The 14787-nt window shown below is 62.1% G+C and overlaps 2 protein-coding genes across 8 annotated transcripts; one reads left to right on the forward strand and one right to left on the reverse strand.

Annotated features, from left to right (window-relative positions):
- The first annotated feature begins 1086 nt into the window (after positions 1-1086).
- On the forward strand, positions 1087-4998 carry SMIM29 (small integral membrane protein 29). 4 transcript variants are annotated; one of them, XM_074925511.1, is made up of 5 exons: positions 1087-1165; positions 3635-3807; positions 3906-3931; positions 4022-4127; positions 4584-4998. In XM_074925511.1, exons 2-5 carry the CDS (start codon positions 3697-3699, stop codon positions 4644-4646), a joined length of 306 nt encoding a protein of 101 aa, XP_074781612.1. In that variant the 5' UTR covers positions 1087-1165; positions 3635-3696; the 3' UTR covers positions 4647-4998. The 4 variants fall into 4 exon arrangements, with proteins under 4 accessions (XP_074781612.1, XP_074781608.1, XP_074781609.1 ...); XM_074925507.1 differs by lacking the exon at positions 1087-1165 and adding an exon at positions 2518-2585; XM_074925508.1 differs by lacking the exon at positions 1087-1165 and adding an exon at positions 2855-2965.
- A 379-nt stretch (positions 4999-5377) lies between these two features.
- HMGA1 (high mobility group AT-hook 1) lies at positions 5378-14540 on the reverse strand. 4 transcript variants are annotated; one of them, XM_074925724.1, is made up of 5 exons: positions 14199-14540; positions 9351-9456; positions 8447-8527; positions 7929-7979; positions 5378-6575 (listed from the first exon to the last, which is right to left on the reverse strand). In XM_074925724.1, exons 2-5 carry the CDS (start codon positions 9450-9452, stop codon positions 6522-6524), a joined length of 288 nt encoding a protein of 95 aa, XP_074781825.1. In that variant the 5' UTR covers positions 9453-9456; positions 14199-14540; the 3' UTR covers positions 5378-6521. The 4 variants fall into 4 exon arrangements, with proteins under 4 accessions (XP_074781825.1, XP_074781824.1, XP_074781822.1 ...); XM_074925723.1 differs by having other exon boundaries at positions 8447-8530; positions 14199-14535; XM_074925721.1 differs by having other exon boundaries at positions 5378-6578; positions 14199-14527.
- Between the last annotated feature and the right edge of the window lie 247 nt (positions 14541-14787).

Genomic DNA, 14787 nt, shown 5'->3' on the forward strand with positions numbered 1-14787 from the left:
CTGGGCAGCGGTGGATGGCGGCGGAGCGGGAAGCCCACACCGTGTGGATGCGCTTCCCACCCTCCCCCCACCCCTGTTGTGGCTGGGGGGTACTGGGGGGGCCCAGCCCCACCGTGTTTTTCCCCCTTTGCAGCGGTGCTGGCCAGATCCTGGCCCTTTTGGGTATGATGGAGGGATGGGAGGAGAGATGCTGCTCACGTGGGGGTGAGGCCGTGCTCAGCACGTGGGGCTCCCCCAAGACCCCTCTCGCCAGGGCTGACCCCCAGGATCTGCCTCCCCCGGTGCCACCAAAATCCCGCAGGGAGGTGGGTGCTGGGCTGGAGGTGGGTGCTCCCCTGACTCTGCAGATGGGGGGCGGGGGGGCTGCGGCTGCTTTAGGAAGGCTGTTTGGAGCAGGGAGGGTCAACACGGACAATGGGACGGGTGTGACCACTGGGGACCGTGGGGTCAGCGAGGTGCTGTGCACAGCAGGGCTGCCAGGACCACCGGGGACAGCGGGAACAGCAGCGTCAGGTGCTCTCAGGACAGCTGGTGGCCTCTTCTGGGCTGGGGGGTGCCACTGCCACCCCTACCCCTTCCCACCCCGCACGAGGGGCTCCAGCATCCCCCACTCCACACCTGGCCGAGGGCACCTCCGCTCCTGCCCCTCCAGTGCCCTGCAGCCGTGGGGCCTCAGCGGGGCCCCCAAACCCCATCCGGGGGCTGGCGCAGGGACCAAGAGGTGAAAATAACCTGGTGAGGGCAGGAGGAGGGTGACCCTGGCTGTGTCCCTCCCGGGGGGGCTGTTTTTCCCTGACGCTGCCATCCTGCCGGCGCAGGATGCTCTGCGGTGGCACCAAGCCCTGTCCCTCCAGCAGCCGGGGCACTAGCAGCCACGTCTCCCCGGTTCCTCCATTTCCAGGCTCTTCCACCTCATTTCACTTATTATTATTTTTCTTTAGCTATCGGGAAGTGAGATGGGGCTCCCCAGTGTCCCCTGCTCCCGCCTGACCCACTTAGCGGGGCCATCTGGTCCCAGTGCGGGCAAAGCGGATTAGCCCAGGGGCCGGGGATCAGGGCTGGGCCGCTGCCACCGCCGTGGGTGGCACCACCGGCACCGCGACAGCCCCTGCCCGGGCTCCCGGGGTCTCTGAGGGTCCGGCCCCGCGCGGGGATCGGCCGCAGCGTGAGCCTCGGCCCGGGGAGGGGACCCAGGGCAGCCCCCGCTGTGGGTGACCCTGTCAGGGCACCTGTGGGGGACCAGGGCCCCCGCGGGTCTGTCATCTCACCCCCCACCCGTGTCTCCATCCCTCTGTCCGTCCGTCCCGCTGTCCGTCTGTCTGCCCGTCCACACCGCTGACGGTGCAGGGACGCAGCCACCCACCCTGGTGTGCACCCGTCCGTCCACCCACCATCTGTCCGTCCATCTGTCCCTCACCCACCTGCCCCCAGATGTGCCCCATCCAGCTGTGTCCCCTGCCCCCCATCCCTCCCTCCCTCCATCACCATTTGTCCTTCCACCCATCCCCTCCCTCCACCCCTCCCTGTACCCCCCATGTCCTTTCTATTATTTTTCTCTTTTTTCCCCAATTTTTTCTTCTTCCCTTCCAGTTTTTCATTTTTCCATTTTTAAAATTTTTCTTTCCCCTTTCTTTTCCCCTTTTTTTTCTCCCTGTGCCCCGCCATGTCCTTTCCCTCTTTTCCCCCTTTTTTCTGATATTTTTCTTTTTCCCTTTTTTCTGATATTTTTCTTTTTCCCTTCCTGTTTTTCATTTTTCCATTTTTTCTTTCCCCTTTCCTCTCCCTTTTTTTCTCCCTGTGCCCCCCATGTCCTTTCCCTCTTTTCCCCCCTTTTTCTGATATTTTTCTTTTTCCCTTCCTGTTTTTCATTTTTCTTTTTTTTTTTTTTATTTTTCTGTCCCCTTTCCCCTTTTTTCTCTCTGTGCCCCCCATGTCCTTTCCCTCCTTTCCCCATTTTTTCTGATATTTTATTCCCTTCCCATTTTTCATTTTTCCATTATTTTTGTTTTTCTTTCCCAAATCCTTTCCCCTTTTTTCTCCATGTGCCCCCCGTGTCCTTTCCCTCTTTTCCCCCCTTTTTCTGATATTTTTCTTTTTCCCTTCCTGTTTTTCATTTTTCTTTTTTTTTTTCATTTTTCTGTCCCCTTTCCCCTTTTTTCTCTCTGTGCCCCCCATGTCCTTTCCCTCCTTTCCCCATTTTTTCCGATATTTTTTTCCCTTCCCATTTTAAATTTTTCCATTATTTTTGTTTTTCTTTCCCAAATCCTTTCCCCTTTTTTCTCCGTGTGCCCCCCGTGTCCTTTCCCTCTTTTTCCCCCTTTTTCTGCCATTTTTCATTGCCCTTCCCTTTTTCATTTTTCCATTTTTTTCTGTTTTCCTTTCCCCTTTTTTCTCCCCCTCTTCCCCCTTTTTCCCTTTTCTCCTTCACCCCCCCCGCCCCTCCCCGCATCCCCCCCCCGCCCGGTCTCTGCTGCCCCCTACCGGCCCCGCGCTGCCCCCGCCCCATCCAAGCCCCGCCCCTCCAAGCCCCGCCCCCCGTCACGCGCCGCGCGGTTCCGGGTGCGGGCGGTGCGCGGCGCGCGCAGGTGGGGCGGGGCGGGGATGCGCGGCGGGGGGGGGGCGATTGGGGGGGGCAACGGGGGTGCGGGGACGGGGGGGGGTCGGGGTTAGGGAGGGGTGCGGGGGGGCGAGTGTCCCGCGGGGGGCGGGGGTGCCGCCGGCGCTCCCCTGCCTGTGTCATCCCCCCCCCCCACCACCTCCCCGCTTCTCCTGCGCGTGGGGGGAACCCCCGACCCCCCTGCGGGGTGACCCCCCTCCCCGCCCCACGCCGGCCAGTCCCGGCCCGAGGGGGGGCTCTGCCGCGGCGGGGGGGCCGGTCCCGGGGAGCATCATCCCTCCCGGCCGGGGCGGTACCGGCCCGGGGTCCTGCCCGGCCCCGGGGGTCGCACCGGGTGGTGGGTTACTGGTGGGGAGGTTGGTTGGTACTGGGGTGGGTAGTTAGTACCGGGGTGTTTGGTTGTCACCCGGGTGGCTGGTTAATACCGGGGTAGTTGGTTGTTACCAGGGTGGCTGGTTAATACTGAGGCAGTGGGTTATCACCCAGGTGGCTGGTTAATACTGGGGCAGTGGGTTATTACTGGGATAGTTGGTTATTACCAGGGTGGCTGGTTAATACCGGGGTAGTTGGTTATTACCAGGGTGGATGGTTAATACCGGGGCAGTGGATTATTACCAGGATAGTTGGTTATTACCAGGGTGGCTGGTTAATACCAGGGCAGTGGGTTGTTACCAGGGTAGTTGGTTATTACCAGGGTGGCTGGTTAATACCAGGGCAGTGGGTTGTTACCAGGGTAGTTGGTTATTACCAGGGTGGCTGGTTAATACCGGGGCAGCGGGTTGTTACCAGGGTAGTTGGTTATTACTAGGGTGGCTGGTTAATACCAGGGCAGTGGGTTATTACTGGAGTAGTTGGTTATTAGCAGGGTGGCTGGTTAATACCAGGGCAGTGGGTTGTTACCGGGGTAGTTGGTTATTAGCAGGGTGGCTGGTTAATACCGGGGCAGCGGGTTATTACCAGGGTAGTTGGTTATTACCAGGGTGGCTGGTTAATACCGGGGCGGTTGTGCGTTCTCAGATGTCCCGTCCGGCGGGGCCGGACCCCCCCGTCCCCATGCGGAGAGGAGCCGGCGCTGGGCCATGAGCAACGCCACGGCCCCCACGGCCCCGGGCACGGCGGGCGACTCGCTGGTGGGCTACGTCCTGGGACCCTTCCTCCTCGTCACCCTCCTGGGCGCCCTCCTGGCCGCGGTGAGTGGGTGAGCACCGGGCCTGGGGTGGGGAGGGGGGGCCCCAAACACCCTCCCCAGCCCCTCGCCCGCTCACGCCTGCCCCGGTCTCCTTTACAGGTGATGTACGTCCAGAAGAAGCGGAGGTGAGCGTGGGGGGCCGTGGGACAGGGTTTGGGGGGCGAGGGGGTGTCGGTGTGGGACCCGCTGGCGCTCAGCCGCCCTCCCCGTGCCAGGTTTGACCGGCTGCGCCACCGCCTGCTGCCCATGTACAGCTACGACCCGGCCGAGGAGCTGCAGGAGTCGGAGCAGGAGCTGCTGGTGGAGGCCGAGGACACCCGGGTGGGTGAGCTGCTGCGTTTTGGGGCCGGCAGTTTGGTTTTAGGGATGGGTGTAGTTTGGGGGGGGGCTGTGTGGGTGGTTTGCCAGCCATGCACGCTGCTGCCGGGAATTGCTATTTATGGGTTTTGGCGTGAAAAATCAGTGTTGGGCAGCACCAGATTAGGGAGCTCACGGGGGGCTGTTGAGCCCGGGTGGGAACCCACGGAGCCAGCCTGCCCCGAGGGGGCGCCGGGCTGGGGGAGCCAGATGAGTTTGGGTGTAATCCAGAGGGTTTTGGGACAATTGGGCTGTCCGGCCAGTGCCTACAAGCCTGGGGCTTCTCCACCCACCCTGCCACTATTGGGAGTTGCTTTGTCCCCCTGCTCAGCACCAGTGGGGGTCTGGGCTGGGGCCACCCGCTGTTCCCCCCCCCGCCCCGAGCTGCCCAGCACGCTGAGGCCACGCTCTCTGTTGCAGGTGGTGCCCGGCTGGGGAGGAACCTCGCCCCATCGGCCCCCACGCAGGGACTGGAAGGCCTGATGCTGCCCGGAGAGCTGGGGCCGAATCCTGCCCGCAGGACGCAAGGGACGACGGTGTCAGCCCCGGGAAGGGCGTGATGCGCCCGTGGCGGGGCGGCGATGCCGGTGCCTGCTGCCCGGGAGCGATGCCGCTGCCTGAGCGCTGACGATAACGGGTTATCTCCCACTTCAGCGCCTGTTTTTGCCATTTTTTTGCTTGAACCGCCCTGCCAGCCCCTTAAAAAGCACCGAGCGGGACGGCCGGGGCTGGCACCCTGGCACGGGAGCAGCCGGGCTCTGGGGCTTTGCCGGGCATGGAGGGCAGGAGCGGCGCAGCGTGTGCTGGAGCAAATAAATGTGTTTCTCTGCATTCAGCCGAGAGCCTCCACGTTGGATTTTCAGCAGCACAAGTGCGGCCAGAGCACGGGCCAGGCCCAACGTCGGGGTCAGCATCGCACGTTCCTGTCCTCGGCAGCGTCATGACTCTGTCTGGTGATCAGAAGGCACCAAGGATGGGAGTTTGAGGCGGGGGGGGGAGCAGCGGGGTTTTGCCTGTTTCTGTTTCCATCGGCAGCTCCCGTCCGTCCCCGCGGAGGATGGTTGGCACCATCACAGATGTCCCTGGGGAGAAGGTGCCGTGGGGAGTGGCCGCTCCATGCCCGTGGGCTCTCCCTGTGTGGAGAAAACCTGCTCCCACCCCGCTGCGGGGGGCTGGGCCCCCCAGCCCAGAGTCCAGAGCAGAGGTGTCAAACATCCATAAAATGTTTTATTCAAGTAACTGCAAATAGGAAACCAAAAGGTCGTTAACAGTGGACTGAAAAAAACCAAACCCCAAACTGAAACCAAACCCCAATTTTCTCCCGCTGGGGCCGCCCGGCACTGACCTCCGGTCCCACTGCAGCCGTCGTGCAGGGGGTGGTGGGGCAGGGGGAGTATCCTGTGGTCCCCCCACCCCACCGCCCTGCCAGCCTCTATCCCTTGGAGCAGCAGAGCAACCTAACCTTAAAATAACAATTTAAAAAAAAAAAAAAAAAGGAAAAGCCCCAAAAAAAGAGGAGGGAAAAAGAATACCCCACAGCCCCCAGCAACACCCCGAAAAAGAAAACATGGAGCCAACGGTGCCCCGGCAGCCAGCACAGCAGCAGCATGTCTGTGAGTTCAGAGAGTGGAACTTAAATATCCAGAGGTAGTTGTGAATGAAAGGAAAAAACAAAAAGTACTAAAAAAAAAAAAAAAAATATATATATATATATATATACCAGAACCTATGAGGAGAGGGCTGCCCTGAGCCGGCCCCACTCAGGCCCCGCTGGGACGGGCACTGAGCCCCGGCATCGCCGCGGGGCTGCTCTCCCACACACAGTGCAGTCGCCCAGAACTGGGGGGGTTACAAGGGGGGGTTTGCCTGGGGTAGCAGCAGGCCAGAGCGAAGGTCTAATGCATTTGGAGGGGGGGGTCCTCACCTTTGCTGACCCCCCTTTCTCTTCCCTGCAGAGGCTCCAGGGCAAAGCCTGGTGCTGGGGGGGGGGCAACCAGCACTCGCTTTGGATGGGTGAGATCACTGCATTTGGAGGGGGGGGGTGTGCAGAAAAGTCGGGGGGTCCCAGCCCCGGTGCTCTGCCAGACACCCCCTTTGCCAATGGGGCTGCCCCAAAACCCAGCGCTGGGGAGAGGGGGGGAGCTGGGGCAGGTGCCCCCCCCCTCCCCAAGCTGGGGGCTGCCGGGGCCGCCCGGGTTGGGGCATTTCCAGTGCTGCCGTTGTCTGAGGGTGAGGAAGGAGCGGAGGATGGAGGGGGAAAAAGCCAGGGCGGCGCGGTGGGTTTCTCCCCGTCCCTCTCCCCTGGCCGCCGAGGACGCGGGACCGTCGGGCGATGAGGTAGCGCCGGTTCGGGAGGTTTCACTGCTCCTCCTCGGATGACTCCTGGGAAATGTTCACCTCCTCCTCGTCCTGCTGCTGCGAGGCAAAAGAGCGCAGTCAGGGGGGCGCCCAGGGCTGCAGACACCCCCCCATCGAACCCGGCTGAAGGGCTGACACTACGCCCCTTGCGCAAAGCGGGGAAACTGAGGCACCAGCACCCCTCTGGATTTGGGGACTGAACCTTGCTCCGGGTTTAACCGTTACGGGTTAAATCCCAGGTGAGAAACCCCCCAGCTGGGCTCGCAGCGAGGGGGGGGGGGAGCTGCACACCCCGCAAGTGTGAGACCGTGGTCCCCAGCGCCACTGCTGTGTCCCCCCCCTTGTCACTGGGGGGGTGCCGGTGGTGGCAGGACCGGGTGTCCGTGTGTCCGTGTCTGGCCTCCAGCGCCCGTGAGCATCGTCACGGCCCCGCACGCGGCGGTGAGTCAGGGCTGAGTGTGAGCGTGAGTCAGCACCGGCCCCCGCTTCCTCCCGCTTCATTCATAAAAAAGCCACTGTGGCCAGCGGCTGCCAAAGCGGGACACGGTGTCCCCGGCACGGCCCCGCCGGCATGGGATGGGCTCGGTCCCACCCCACCGAACCAGCTCCCTGCCCTGGGGTCCCCAAAACAGCCCCTGGTGCTGTGACACCGCCGCAGGAGATGGCAGGATGCGACCCCCTGGTTTGCAGCCCTGGCTGGTCTCAGCCCCTCGCCCTCCACGAGGAATTTTAAGTGGGAAAAGGGGCAAAACCCCGCTTGGGGCTGAGCAGCCGCACCCTGAGGATGCTCTTGGGTGGCTCCTGTGTGCCAGTGCTTGGTGGCAGCTCTTGGGCACGGGGACATGGCCCGGGGCTGGGGACGGTGGGATGTACACGTTGGGTGACGAAACCTTCTCCCAACCATCTGGGTGATGCTCGTGGGTGCACAGCAGCCACCAGAGCTCCCGCGGGGCTGCAAACCGATGTGGGGAAAGGGGAGAGGCGGAAAAAAATGAAATGGAGGAGGCAAAGCATAAAATAAGAGGGTGGCTGTAGCGTGCGGAGGGGGTTGGTGCGCGCGCAGGCTGCAGGAATGCCGTGCCGGTGACGCAGCGGGCGCCTGGGCAGGCGTGTGCCAGCGTGCCACCGAGGCAGGACCAGCTGCCTCCTGCTCCCCGGGCCGTGGGGAGTTTGGGGAGCTGGGACAGCTCAGCTCAGCCCCCCTAGTGCTTGCACCCAGGGCACAGAATGGCCAGGTTTGGAGGTCATCCTGTGCCACGCCGTGTCCCCGTTTTGCTCAGTGCTCTGGTCCCTTCCAGACCAGCAACAACTACCCCACACTTGTGGGGACAGCTGGGGGGGTTGCCGTGCCCCCCAGAGTGCCCAGCACCCTGCCAGGATGGAGGAGGAAGGGAAAAGCCCACTCACCGATTTTTTAGGTCGGCCTCGAGGTTTTCTCCCTGGTGTGACTGCAGCTTTCTGAGTAAAAAATATCTTTTGGTCAGGCTGGGGCCATCCCCTCATCCCCAGGATGCTGCCAGGGGGCGAGCAGCGTTTCCCCTTCCTCCCACCCACGACTGCCAAATTCATCACCCCAGTGGCATCTCCTGGGCTGCTGCACCCAGGTGGCCCCAGGGCCACAGCCAGGCCCCCCCAGCCCCCGCCTTGCCGCCGGCTTCCAGCACCAGGACGGCCCCAGCCCCGTGACTCACAAGGCGGGCGCAGGATGTGAGTCGCGTGTTTTTGCAAACAGGTTTGTCACGGGTGTCCACACACTGACACACGCGGTCCCAGGCTCCCCCCCCCCTTCCCTGGGGGCCAGGGCCAAGAGCCTCCTCTCTCAGGGGTAGATCTGCCCTGAATTGTCTATAATTGAGCTCAAAATGGACCTGACATCCCAGCGCATGGCTGCTTGGCTGGCGCAGCCCCTGTCCCCAGACACTTACCCTGCCTTTCGGGGTGGCCTTGTTTTTACTGCCCTTCGGCCGCCCGCGGGGTCTCTTGGGGGTCGGGGCCTCGCTGGGCTCCTGCTGGAGGGAAAACAGAGGGGGAGGGAGGTGTCACTTCAGATTTGGGGTCCCCGGGGAGGGATGCACACCCAGAGCAGCAGAGCACCCCGGGATGCTCCGGGCTGGAAGCCCCATTCTCCCCAGCAGACCCCACCAGGGCAGGGATGCTCTTGGATACGGTACTGGGAGCACTGGTTGGACTGGGATCGGTGCTCAGGAGCCAGGCACAGGCTCCTGCACGTCCTTCAGCCAGGCACGTACGTGACCCGTCCTGCCCCGGCGTTAATCGCTCGGCTTAGCCGGACGGTCCCCACTGGTTTTGCAGCCCTGGGCCCCAGCTCACTACTGGTGCCACTGGCTGGCAAAGTGTTAGAGAACCAATAAATTGCCCCTTTTGCAGGAAAATGATGTGCACAAACCCCACCTGCCCCGGGGAAGGGGCTGGAGGGGGGGTTGGCACTATAAAGGCTCCAGCAGCATCTTATCCCTCTGAGCAGCTTTTGCTAATGGGGCTTTAAATAACCCGTCCGCAAAGGCAGGTTCAGCTGCAGCCTGGGGAGGAGCGAGGGGAGGCCCAGAGCCCTTCCCTGGGCCAGGAGGGGCTCTGGGGTGGTGCAGGGATCCCCCCTCCAGGAGGGTTTTGATGCTGGTGAACACCCAGGAGATGCTGCCCAAAGGGAGGTAACAGGGGCTGCACTGTGGGCATCTCCATCAGCGTCCTGTCCCTGCCCGGGGGATGCTGCCGGGGTTTCTCACTGCCCCACACCCTGGGGGTGCCCAGCCCCTGAGGGCAGAGCAGTGGGGTGCCCCCCTCCCCTTCTTCCCAGGGGACCCCACGTACCTGGGGCTTCTTCCTGGGCCGCCCCCGGCCCCTCTTCTCCGCCACGTCTTTCTCCCCCTTGGAGGCCAGGGGTTGGGTGGATTTGGCGCCAGATTCACTCATCGTCCTTCCAGCAGCAGTGAGGAGGAGCAAGGGGGAGAGGAAGGTCAGTCAGCAATGGCCATGCTGGCTGGTGCTGCTCCCCCCAGCCCTCGCCCCGGGGCAGGTGGGCACTGGTGGCCACAGAAGTGACTCGTGGGGCTGCAGGGGACGGGGGGAACCACCGGAGCCTCCTTGTGGAGTCAAGCCCAGCCATGGCCATGCCCCTGTCACCCGCTTCCCCGGGTAAGGATGCTTGACCCCCCCCTCCCCAGCTGCCACCTGGCCCCTCTGTGGGGATGGGGGTGTCTGGTGGGGTATCAGCATGGTCAGGAGGTGTCAAGGACTGGGGTCCATTAAAAATGCCTCTTAGAATTAAAATTCAGCTGAAACAAGAAGCTTCTGCCCCATTACAGCCCTCCACAGAGGCTTGCCCACATCTCGCCCCTCTCCCTGCGTGGAACAGGGGCCAGTCTGTGCCCAGGGCCCACAGGGGAGAAATCAAAAGCATCACTGAGAGCTATGCCTAGGAGAGAACCCCCACCTGTATTTTTTAACCCCCAAGCCCATTGCAGAGCACATTGGGCAGACGTGACTCTCCTCCTGCTGCTGCAAAACCAGTATCTGCAAAACTGCCCCTGTATCCCTCCTGCAAACAGCCCTTTGGCCCATGACAACGCCCTGGTGCAACGAGCCTGGGCCAACACTGACAGTCTGGAGCAACGTGTCTGAAGCTGCAGGGCTGGACCCTGGCAGCAGGACCCCGGGGTTACTCCCCAGTTTTGTGGCCCTAATGACCAGCCCCATATAGCTGGGCAAGGCTCTGGGTGCTCCGACCTCCCCAACTCACCCATCCCTGCTCCCCACCTTCCCCCAGGTGGGTTTGCAGCTGGATCCCTACTGAGGATGCAACCTGCATCCTCCCATCACCGTCTGGGGAGCAAAATGAACCAGCTGCCAGGCGGGATCTGGCCCCAAACCCACGGCACGGATACCTCGTTGAATTAGGCAGTGCCCTGGTGCTAAAGCAGCTCCCGGGGTCCCCAGCAGGCATTTGGGGAGCAGCAGCTTGGCCGGCCCTTCCTGCAGAGCCCGTCCCCTTTTCCCAAAAGGAGAAGAGCGGCTCCAGATTTAATCTGGAGTCCTTGAAATCTCAGACACTCTGTCAGCACAGACAAGTTGGAACAGGACGAGTGGTGGCAGGACACTGGGAGCCTCTGGGCATCCCCACGGGGGTCCCAGGGCCTTGGGAGGGTGGTGCAGGCTCCCGCAGCCCTGCTCCCCCCACCCCACCTTGACACCCTGCACCCCTGACCCTGCTCCTGCCACCCTGGCTGGGTTTAGGGACAGGCTGGCTTGTCCACTCCCCCGTGCATGTCCCAAAGGGCTGGATGGTTTTCCCTGCTCATGAGGAAATCCCGCAGAGGAAAAGGCTCCACCAGCAGCTCTCCACCTTGATGATGCTTCCCCAGGGGTGGAGGGAAAACCTGCTCTTCCAGAGCCTTGGGGCCGGTTCCACACCCAGCTCCCAGCCCAGGAGCCAGGAGGATGGGCTCTGGGAAAGGAGCAGGATGGCTACCACAGCCCTGGCGCTTCCTGGTGACCCCCAGGTGACCACATGGAGGAGGGGGGCACCTGCTCAGAGCAACGATGTGATGTTTCCCAGCAAAAAGTAGGCCCAGGAGAGCAGCGTCCTGGTCTCGCTGCCCCTAAGTGGGGGGCTTGGAGCTACCTGGGACACTTGGCTGGAAAATCACAGCGTTGCTCTGGAATGGATGATGCAGGCCCCCCAAGGCCTCCTCTCCCTCCGGGGACGGTCCCTGCACCCCTGCCCTGGGTCTGACCCACGTCTCCTGAGCACGGCATCCCCCCAGCCCAGCTTCTCCTGCAGTTACAAGGCTGTGTGCCCGGTTCTGCGTGTGAAGACAGAGGCACTCTCCCTACCTCTGCCTGCAGGGTTAATAACACTTAGTTTTGAGCAACTGGTTTCAATTTGGATGGTGTTAGAGCCGCCGGGACAGCGCTACCGGGGAGAGCAGGGCTGGGGGGGCAGCCGGGGTGCTGAGCCCCCCCCCATGGGTGCTGAGCCCTGCCAGGGCGATGGTGTGGGTGAGAGGAGCCCTGTGTCCTGTGCTCAGACCTTCGAGGCTTTTTAAAAAACATGCGTCAGCTCCCGCTCCCCTCTGGAAGTGACTCACGAGTGCAAAACAACAACAAAAACCACCCTTGGATTCTTTTTTTTTTCTGGGAGACAGAAACCATGCTGTTGTGTAAATACCCCGAAAATATTACTCACAGCATCCCAGAGCCCTTCAAGGAGTCTCTTAGGAAAAAAAAAAAAAAAAAAAAAGAGTATGGTTTAGATTTAGGAAAGAAAAATGCCGGCCGGCTAACCGGGGGCTGGGAGGGTTTTGTCTCTTTTTAAATCAATCTTTGCCAGAGGAAATGCAGCCTCCGAGCCCTGCCGTACCCTCTCCTGGAGCTGGAAACAGATGGGCCCAGTATGGCCCCCACCCTGCCGTGCTTTCCTCTGCCCCGCCGGGGACAGGCACGGGCCCCACGCAGCGGCTCCAGCCAGGGATGCTGAGGGGACCCTCCCCGGGTACGGCCCCCCCGAGCCAGAGCCTAATGCCGCAAAGTTGTCGGTGCTGGGCAAAGCACGTGCACGTCCCCTCTGTCCCCCCACCGCCTCTCCCAGGGGCCCCAGAGCCAAAACCACCCCGGGGGACCAAGGGCTCCATGTCCTGCTCTGGCAGAGGGGGCTGAGGATGAGGAGGATGCCCGGGTGGGAGCTGGGGATGCTCCTCTCTCCCACCCCAGCACCTTCCCAGCCAGCACCCCTCTTCCTGAGAGCGGCCCCGGCTCGGCGCGATGCTCCCCGGCTTGGTGGCACCCACCCAGCCCCGGGAGCACCCCGAGCCCACGGGAAGCAGCACCGGCCCCGCTCCCAGGCATCGCAGCCGTATAGGAGGGAGGAGGGAGCAGCTGTGTTGCCATGGAGGAAAGGAAGCAGCTGAGAGAGAAAAACCTTTCCACGCAGGGAGGAAGCAGTCAGGGACGCGGGCAGGGGACTGCCAGGCTCCCCGAGGCTGGGAGGGATAAATCTCTGCCAGGTTTGGAGGTGGAGGGGCTACATCTGCCTCTCGATCGATGGAGTTGGGGGAGGAAAATAAAATCCCTCCTCTCTCCATCCCTATGGATGGTGAGCTGCCGGACTCTCGTCCCCCAGCCCCATCTGCTCCACGACACGAGCTGGGCTGTTCTCAGCAGCCACCGCTTGCACAGGCGACAGTTGGGTTGCAAAAGAGACAACCTGACCCCTCGGAGCGATGCTCCTCGCTGCTCCTGGGCCTGCTCCTGCCTTCCCCCACCCGCCCGCGCTGGCTTACACCTCTCCCTGCAAATAACCCCATAAATCCCCCGCTCCCACCACCTACTCTTAGATTAAACAAACCAGCCCAGGAGAAGCAAGGGAGATAGGCGGTGGCTTAGATCTTTTTTTTTTTAAAAAAAAAAAAAAAAATAATCAAAAATCTCTTCACGCCCAGGAAATCTAGCCTGATTGCTGCTAGAGAAGGATCCCGGCCGCACCTCCTGGCAGGGGGAGGACGGGAGAGGGAGGAGGGGAAGAAATAGTGAAGCAGAAGTTGAAGAGCCTGTTCCGCAGGGGTGCGAGGGCTGGGAAGGGATGTGCGCGGCTCCTCATTAGGACAAGCCCTCCATGGGGCTGCTTTGAAGCCCCCCCCCCCCCCCCCGGCCTGCTATTAAGGAAAGTCCACCCCCCCCTTCCTTCCTGGGCATGCATAATAAAAGGAAGTGATAAAAGAAAGGAAGGAGGGAGGTGGGGGAGAAAGAAAAGAGGCAGGAAGGGCACCATCACACGCTTTGTGAAGCCCCTGTCCTGCGGGGCATAATAAAACCCCGGGTGGAGCCGGCCCTGTGTGGCATCACCCCCCCCCCCACCCGCCGGGGGTGCGGGGCCCCACGGTTTCGCCCCGGGGAGCAGCGGGTGCTGCTGCCGGGGGGGTGGGGGGGCGGCTGAGCCCCGGCACTGCAACTTTGCACCGACCTGCGTGTCTGCCCCCCCTCCCCACGCCGTGAGCCGGGCTTGGCCTGGCCCCTCGCCCCCAGCCCCACGCACCTTGCCCCGGGCCGGCCCCACGCACCTTGCGCGGTCCCGACCCCCCGCACCCGACACCGAACCCCCCCCCCGCACCCTACACGCACACCCGACCCCCGCACCCTGCGACCCCAGGCATGGGGCGAGGGGGGGGGGGGGCCCAGTTCCCCAGTACAGGCGGCCGGGAAGGGGGGGTGTTGCACCCCAGGGCCGTGCGGGTGTCGTCTCGTGTCCGCAACCCCCCTTACCCCCCCCCCCCCCCCCCCCCCCCCGGGCCGTGCGGGGCGTTTGCATCACCCGAAACCGAGTAAGTGGAGAAAAAGTCCCGTCGCGCAGAAAGCGACCGGCCCCGGGGACCCCCAGCACCCCCCCCCGCCCCCCCACTCCCGCCAGGTGCATCCCCCTATTAATAACAATAATTAATAACAAGAATAATAATAATAAAAAAGAGGCATTGCAGAGCCGGCCCGCCGCACGCACACACGCGTCCTTGCAAATACAGAGCAAACCGGGGGCGATCGTGCACAGCATGCGGAGAGGAGGGGAGCAGAGACCCGGGGCCCCCCTCCCCAGCACCCCCCAGCGCCCCCCCTCCCCCCCCCCCCCGCACCCCCCCGGAGCAGAAAGGAAAGAGGAAGGCCGGCACTCACAGTCAGCTTGATCTCGGAGCTGGGTGCTTGGGGTGGGTTTTTTTGGGGGGGAGGTTTGAATTTTTTTTAGTTGGTTTTTTTTTTTTTTTTTTTTGGTTTGGCTTTTTTTTTTTTTTTTTTTTTTTTTTCTCTATCCTGGCGTGTCTGTGTTGTGAAGCGAATTAAAACCCCCCCCCCTCCCGGCGGCTGCTGCTGCTCGCAAATGCGGATCTGAAAGGAGAAGGCAGAGAGAGAGGCTGCGACTCACACACGCATCCACAGCTCAGCCAGGCCCCCCTCTTATTTATATAAATAATAAAGAGAGAGAAAAAAAAAAAAAATTGCTCCAGGAGGAAGGAAGCTGGGTCAAAATCATTTGCGGGGAACGAGGGAAAAAAAAAAAAAAAATAGGAAAGGGGGGGAGAAGGGGAGGGGGGGGGGGGGGGAAAGGAGCGAGCTCCCAGCCTTACTGGAGGGGATCCAGCTGCTAAAAATAGCAAAATCACACTCGAAATTAAATAAGGGCAACCAGGCTAAGGGGAGCTCCCAGCCCTTGCGGACGGGGGGAGGAGGAGCCCGGCTGCATCACGGCCGGCGGGGGCGGGCGGCG

This window comes from Athene noctua, chromosome 23 (genome assembly GCF_965140245.1).
Source record: "Athene noctua chromosome 23, bAthNoc1.hap1.1, whole genome shotgun sequence".
Taxonomy (NCBI): domain Eukaryota; kingdom Metazoa; phylum Chordata; class Aves; order Strigiformes; family Strigidae; genus Athene; species Athene noctua.

Excerpts from the sequence above, each read along its gene's own strand:
- SMIM29 (XM_074925511.1), top strand. The coding sequence starts at position 3,697 with ATGAGCAACGCCACGGCCCCCACGGCCCCGGGCACGGCGGGCGACTCG. Across the intron at positions 3,808-3,905 it reads TGGGCGCCCTCCTGGCCGCG|GTGATGTACGTCCAGAAGAA; the intron begins GTGAGTGGGTGA and ends TCTCCTTTACAG. Across the intron at positions 4,128-4,583 it reads TGGAGGCCGAGGACACCCGG|GTGGTGCCCGGCTGGGGAGG; the intron begins GTGGGTGAGCTG and ends TCTCTGTTGCAG.
- HMGA1 (XM_074925720.1), bottom strand. The coding sequence starts at position 9,452 with ATGAGTGAATCTGGCGCCAAATCCACCCAACCCCTGGCCTCCAAGGGG. Across the intron at positions 8,531-9,350 it reads GGCCCAGGAAGAAGCCCCAG|CAGGAGCCCAGCGAGGCCCC; the intron begins GTACGTGGGGTC and ends TTTTCCCTCCAG. Across the intron at positions 6,579-7,928 it reads GAGGCCGACCTAAAAAATCG|CAGCAGGACGAGGAGGAGGT; the intron begins GTGAGTGGGCTT and ends TTTGCCTCGCAG.